Source organism: Nuphar pumila, chromosome 7, assembly GCF_984573655.1.
Source record: "Nuphar pumila chromosome 7, dmNupPumi1.hap1.1, whole genome shotgun sequence".
Taxonomy (NCBI): domain Eukaryota; kingdom Viridiplantae; phylum Streptophyta; class Magnoliopsida; order Nymphaeales; family Nymphaeaceae; genus Nuphar; species Nuphar pumila.
Window position 1 is genome coordinate 128,068,654 of NC_143255.1, and position 7,581 is coordinate 128,076,234.

Genomic DNA, 7,581 nt, shown 5'->3' on the forward strand with positions numbered 1-7,581 from the left:
TAAATACCCTCCTTGGGTTCTCATGTTGCACATCTTGAACTCTTTATAAGCTTTTTGAATTTATAACATGAAGAAACTACACTTGGCATGAAGACATGATCGAGCTATCTCAACCAGCCATACCTACCATCGTCATCGTCGTCGTCGTGCTGATAGCATAAAACTCTGAAGCTAGGACCCCTGCCCCCAAAGACTATGCTACGCATTGACTTACACAGAGAGGCGACGCCCCATGAGAATCGAACTTTGACTGTCCGTCTAGCAGCCAAGGCCCACACTCTTGGGACAAGCTCTCTATAAGCTTAATTGAGTGTATTTTTTTGTGTGAAGAATTAGGAGCATCCACTTTTTTTTCTTCTCTTATTTCGTATTGGGATTAAGATAAAATTTTCAAAGTTTTTCTAAAGACTAGGTAGGTAGCCCATTTAGGTCTTACGCTAGATCTCTCACTTGGTTGGCCACGGGGAACTAGGAAACAAGGCTTACTAGTCTTCCTACCTAAGATAGTTTGTGTTTTTGCCACTTTGTATAGTAGATTTTCTTAGGAGGCATGCCCTTCCCACATAGGAATTTTGGTTAGAATTGAGAGAATCTATTAGATTTTCGGTTTGCGGTTGGGTGAGAAGACTCTGCCAGCACACTTGCCAGAAACCTGAATAAGTATTATCTCTACTTTTCTTATTTTTAATTATTTATTTTCTTATGATTTCTTTTTCCTATGCACTTCACTAACTTGCGCACACTTATTTTTTTTTTCTATTTTTAGCCTTGGGTGGGTTCGCTACTCTAAGCTTATTGCAGAGGCGCTTAAGAAGCTTCGAAAGGTCACTGTTTCAAGAAAATCTCAACCTTGGTCAAATTACCCCTGGCTGCTTGAGGAGGAATGGACTGACCTCGTACAAGGACCCCCATATCTCTTTGGAAAGAAAGCAGTTTATAAAAAAATTATTTTTTCTAAAAATTCTTTTCAAGTATAAGATTTTCAAATTAAAGTATGAATTCAATCCGCATGATGTTGGAGAGGTGACTCATGCAGGTTGGGATAGCTCCAACCGAGCCTAGTGTAGATAGGTACGCTTGACCAAAGCAAAATCAAAACCGTTTAAAACTTGTCCTTTTTAGTAAATTGTTGAAAATGAAAAAACAAGTGAAATTTTTTCGTCTTTAAAAAATTGGCTAAAACACCGTTCTTTTGAAGGAAACGTTTTGAACACGATAAATTCAGTCTTGGATTTGAATCACATAATTGATATGCTCTAACTTTATTTTTAAAAGAAAATTCTCAAATATGTGTTCGTTACTTTGAAATTGTCTTATAAAATTAATTAAAGCTGAATTAAATTGTTTGCCTTTTTCCTTTCACAATTCATTTTTTTGTGCCATTTTCTTAATCCGCACTTTTTTTTAAGGTTTTTTATCCGTTCTTTGGAATAATGCAAAAACGTTTTAATCGTGTATTAAATATTTGACGTTTTTTTGCTGCTTCATGCTGGAATGTCAATGGATCGGATCTTATCCGATATCCAACCAAATCCGACTTCGGTTAGTCAAACCAAAACCATATCGGATTATAGTCAGATGCGGAAATGGTTTTTTGGTTTTTGATACTAAATCCGACAGTTATGTGGTTTTGATATATATCCGAAACCGTTTACATAAAAAATAAAGCCTATTTCGTTTAGCTTTTCACCATCCGAGTCAACATCCGAATCCGAATCTCCAACATAGTCAATTTCTTAGTAATCAATCATTGGATCTTGTTTGGTGAAAATTTGTTGCATTTGCATCCATTGATTTTTTTATTATGGTTCCTAGAATATGTTAGATTGAAAATATGTAAACTGGAGTGTGAACTTGGTAATTCCGACATTTTTTTTTTTTTGCAAGTCCAATCTTGCATAGGTATTCGGTGGACAATATTTATGGAAATTTTGAGCTGTTGGTTTTCAAGTCTTAAAAGATCTTCTTATGCATGGTAATTCTTTTCTATAAAACCAAACATGTAGATCACATCGGTATTGTAAAATTTAAGAAAAAAAAAAAAGATCTCATGAAAATCTTGGTTGATACTCCAGTTTACATATTCTAGTGGCCTCATATACATACATACCATATACGGGAGATTTTCTCTCCTTTGAAATAACATGAAAAGAGTATATCCTTCACATTACAACAGAAAATTCTCCCTGTTTTTCCCAACCTAAATCCAAACAAGGAATTGGGAAAAACGAAAAAGAACGGAAAGATCCACACTTTCTGCATCGAAAATCCTCTACTTTCCCTGCATACAATTTCCACACAACTACACAGCACGTTTTCCTTTACTACAACACAAAGAGGCGTAAAACACGCGAACCGACACGACACGAGACGGCATCATCCGACTCGGAAACGGGATGGGCTGAGGAGCTGGTAGCGGCCGATCCCGCCACCCCTGGCGGTGGGGAAGCCGCAACCGCGGCCGAGGCCGCGAGCCACGGAGTCATCGGCGTCGGTGTCGGCGTCCATCTCCCAGAGGACTCGATGGAAGTGCTCGACGTCGCAGGGGAGGGCGAGGGGGCCCTCGCTGCAGAAGCCGTACTCTGATTCGGCCTCCTCCAGCAGCATCCTGAAGAGCGGGTGGTTCGCGTGCTCCGTCCTCACCACGAACCGCTTCCTCTCCTGCCCCACGTACACGGAGAAACACCCCTCCGGCGCCACCCTTCCCTTCCGCCGCCTCCCACCGCCCTCCTCCGCCTCCGCCAACGTCCGAGCATACTTGGCCGATGGTGAAGAAGAAGGCGGAGCCTTCTTTGTTGTTGGTGGAGGGCTGCTGCGTCCCAAGCCCCTCAAGAGCATCCCCAGCTTGTTGGTCTTGCCCTTGCCCGTCTGCACCCTGTCCATTTTCTTCAAGGACTCGATGCACCAATATGTGGAGGTGATCAGAAATTGAACGACTAGAGAGAGAACCAACTAATTGGTTTATTGGTATATATGGTGAACAGGTGAAGTTCCTATTTAAGTTTAGTCCACTATGGGATCATCCACCAAAATAATGAAAGTAGGAAGGAAAACCCACAATTTGGATTTACAAGATGGTTTCGTTGTACTCTGGAAATTTGAGACCACCAAAAAAATTATGAAGGTAAGCCAAGAATTTGGGTGAGAGGAGAGGATGGTTTTGTTGTATGGTCTTAAAAGCTTTAACTTATGAAGGCAAGAAGAGAAAGAAAGAACCCCCAAGAAATCAGATGAGAGTTATGGTGAAGTTTATCCTCTGTCATAGGCAAGGTAGAGCAGAACTTTCATTCTTGGTCTCACGGTGTTGCTCATGGACCAACAGCCAAAACCGTAGATCATTCGATTTCAAAGGAGCCACTTAACCAACAAAGGAAGGAACAAAGAAAAATTTAAAAGAATGAAGGATCTACCAAACCCTGCAAAATTCACGGATCACTCGAATGGAGGATTCTGCAAAGGAAACGAGAACATAGAAATATAACCAGATCAGGGTATCACTCTTCTTCTTGCTATGACAACAAACCTTGGCGTGGGGCTTTCCTGTGATCGACACCCTCTATCCAAATCCTGCAGGGAGAAAAAAAACCTTGGAAAGCTAACTGAAGCTAACAAGAAAAACGGATGGATGATTTCTTCTATAAGGGAACTTTTTTGTGCCAGAGTATATTTATAGAAGGCCAGATGATGAAACAAAACAAAAGATCAAAGCAGCCCACAGGATAAAACCCCCTTCCCTCCCTTCCGTCTGTATAAGTCTCTGAAAATCAATATGAGAAAAAAACAAACGCAGCCAAGGACGAGGATGTATATAACAATATTTGTAAATATGGTAAGTGGGTAATGCAAGTGGGTCAACTCCTACAGTAATAACAGATGCATCATCTCAACAGGCTAGCTTCCAAGTTGATATTAATAAATGCCAAAAACAAAAACTGCTCTAAGTCTCAAGCATGAAATGAAAGAATTAAATTGTTGGCAAATAATCTTGTGAAACTCAACTACAACACGAAACAGTTTAGAGAGAGAGAGAGAGAGAGATTAGGGTTAGCATGCCGTTATTTTGTCTTTTATTTTATTTCATTTTTGGTCGTTGGTGGATCCCAGGTCCTAGATTCACGCGCTCAATCGTAGATTTGGACTTGGGTGGTGGCTTCAATTATTGGTGGAGAAATTACGGCACTGTCCCAGATTTATCAAATGACCAAAGCAAGTTGATCCAACTTGGAGGTTAAGGGAAATTTCATTTTTGATCAATAAAGACATTTTCTCGATTTTTAGTATTTAAATTTTTTTTTATGAAATATTATTAAATGTGACACAAGTTATATTCAAAATATTAAATTAATGTCCATACGCGTCTCTCAGCGTGTCCGGTCATGTACGTTCGTGACATAGATTGAAATAATCAGTGTCCTTCGAAGCCTTTAGTTCCTTACTTTTTATAACGAGGCCTACTTTTGCTTTGAACGTAGGTTCGTATGTGTCAATTGCATTTATCCATTTTTTTCTTTTTTAGATTACACGGTGAAATCGCATTTGGAGTAGGGGTGCCATTCAGGTGGAACCAGGCCCAAACCTGATTTGAGATTATGGGATCGGGTCATAAGAAAAATCATAATTGGATCCTATAAGAATTACATGAACCAGACCCAGACCTAGACAATACCTGGTAAAATAATATTTTTTTATCATTTTTACATTGAAAAATTACAAATCTTAAACAAAAATCGGGTCAGGCCCAGGTCTGGTATGAAATTTTGCAAACTATACCCAGATCCATATACTATTCGAACCTTTCGGGTCTGACCCAAATTCTAATTGGGACTTCTTATTTATCTTTAAACCCGACCCGACCCATTGACACCCCTAATTTGGAGTAGGGATGTCAATGGTTCCCATCCGGAACAGTTAAATACATGGGAATTTGGATGAGAATCAGATCCATAACAGCTAAAAATTGTAATTAAATACATAGGGATTTGGATCCGAATCAGATTCCAAACAGCTAAAAATTGCAAAAACTCCATTCTGAATCTGACCCATTTGTATCCCTAATTTGGAGTGAGAGAATTGCCACGCAGCAAATTATTATCCATCTACGGTTGTTCTTCCGGTAGCAGAAAACCTCGAGGCACCTCCCTACCCCCAAAGAGCAGCCTACTTTGGCTTGTGCAATAACTATGCCTCCTTAAAAAGATCAGGTACAATATGATTGCCCAAATATTTGTGCAATAATCACCTGATCATCCTCCATCTTAGGGGCATGGCCTGTCAGTTGTGGGGCCCAAAGCCTGATGGAGGGCAATCACGTGCTTAATGCACAAATTTTGTGCCATGTGATTGCACCCGATCCAGAGGGTTGTTAACGGTCAGGTTTGTATTAGGTACTCAATCCGACTCGAACCTGAATTTTCGGATGCTCTAATATTATTCGGGTCAACCCGAACCTTACCTGAGTAGTATGGGGGCAAGATTTGAGTTGTAATTTTTGCCTGATATCCGACCCGACCCTACTTGACCTGAGTGTTTTATATGTGTTTTTAGTGAAAACAAGTTCTTGAAATTATACGGATCCAAGTTTGCGACCCGACAAAACCATTACCTGAACCTAAATCCTACAACTTGTTTTTTGGGCAGGTTCAGGTATACTCTGATGGGTCGGATACCTAACCCTTTGACAGCCTACGTTCATTTCAGGTGACACGAGTTTTGCACCAACTCATACACTAGCCCCTTGGCCAAGTGAGGAGCAGATCCTGTGTTCGGGTTCTGCCCAACCAGGGAGCGCTACGTAGGGGCTGCCCTCATATTAAAAAGGGGGACCCCAGCATACCACACCGGTATTGGGGCATTTAAAGTTTAAACCAGTGTTTTAGTTGTTATTTAACATGGAATGAACTAAATTTTCCTCAACTACTGTCTACTACAATATTTATGTCTACTGCATTGCTCTTTTTTTTATATTTACTGCCTTAGATCAGAGACTTCCAGCCTTAGATCACCGCATTGCTCATTTGAAGAGCTTCATTTTCTATTTCAGCATAATAGGTAAGTAATATAATATATCTAGGCTTATTTCAGCATGATAGCTACACAATACAATATATATATATATAGAGAGAGAGAGAGAGAGATTATTTTTTTCTCGAAAATACACAATCAAATGATTGATTCCTAGCAAATTCACCATGCCAAGCACATCCACATGGTTGGATTTGCAAAAAAAGTGTTAAAATGCCCATATTTCTAGTTATCATAATTCACTTTTCATATTCTACTGACTATATATATAATAGACTTACGGCATTTGTGGCAACTCAACATTTGTCAATTTTGTTATTCGTAAAGGCCGGAGTGATTTACAAAAAGCCACCTATCTGGCCACTTATTTACGTAAGGTCTCTCATATTACATTCAGCGACCTACTTTATGTAAATGAAATTCAAAGACTTGCTTGAGATGTAAATTAAAAAGTTTATCCTTTTCTTTGAGCAACTCATTTTATGTCATTTGGTGTTTTACTGTTAAGCAAATCAATAGCGGAGAGCATTTAATTTAGTCACTAAGATTGACTAAACAAAGGTTAACAGTCCTATCTTAGGACCAAACATGTCTTTGATAAGGAAATTGTAAAAGCAAACACTAACTGTAACAACTATAATTTTAGTCTGGTTATTGTAAATATCTGATTAGTTAAGCAGTTTGTTTTGTAAATTACTCTAAAGTCTAAAGTATCACAATTGATTTTTTTTTTTTTTGATAATCTAAGAGAAAATCTCCAATCACCAACTGCACATTGGCTGGCTTCTTGTTGGTAAAACCCTGGAGGCCCCCTTTGCCCACCAAGGAGTACACCCAGCTTCAACCTTGCAGCAAGGGTGTCCACCTGTGGGTTTTGAACTCTCGATGTCCCGTCAACTTGGTGACATTCACAAGTCACCTTTACCAGATGAGCCGAGCCCTTTTGGGCTTCACAATTGATTTGTTGATATGAGTCTAAAATCAGCAAATATAGTTTCTCAACTTCTCAAAAAAAAAAAAAAAACTGCAAATAGATTAAAATAATGGATAAACAGTAATGAGATATCAAGGTGGTCGGTGTGCACAAGCATGCACTTGCTGAAGTCGTACCCTTAAGAAGTGTACCTTTGAAACATTTAATTCTGCTGAGATCTAATATGCTTTAGTTGTTGGCTTTTAATTTAATTTGGGGTAGGTTAGTTCAGTGTACAACTGCATATAAGTCCTTTGTTAATTTTACATGTTATTTGAAGACGTTTGACTCTTGAAATATAAAATCAATGTTACAAATCTTGTTCTCAGGAAATTCTTAAAAAAAATGGCGTGAAATTTGAAAAGATTTGGATTTTCATGAAAAAAAATTGGCATATAGGTCATATCAGGGTACTTTGGCAGTAATATTCTTACGGGGGGGGGGGGGGGGGGGGTGTTTGCCTGTCAGGGAAATGAGAGAATTTCCGCAAAATAGTGAGAAACCCATTCCTTTTCTGTGGGACCCTCAAGCGCATGCAAACATAGCACCTACTTTTTCATGAGGAAGGCATGACCAAAATCAACCGT

General features: G+C 39.2%; 1 protein-coding gene across 1 annotated transcript; it reads right to left on the reverse strand.

The window, feature by feature from the left end:
• Window positions 1–2,048: 2,048 nt before the first annotated feature.
• On the reverse strand, window positions 2,049–3,731 carry LOC149833459 (uncharacterized). Its single transcript, XM_090012847.1, has one exon. It carries the CDS (start codon window positions 2,881–2,883, stop codon window positions 2,377–2,379), a length of 507 nt encoding a protein of 168 aa, XP_089868973.1. The 5' UTR covers window positions 2,884–3,731; the 3' UTR covers window positions 2,049–2,376.
• Window positions 3,732–7,581: the final 3,850 nt, after the last annotated feature.

Coding starts and splice junctions, on each gene's coding strand:
- LOC149833459 (XM_090012847.1), bottom strand. CDS start 2,883: ATGGACAGGGTGCAGACGGGCAAGGGCAAGACCAACAAGCTGGGGATG.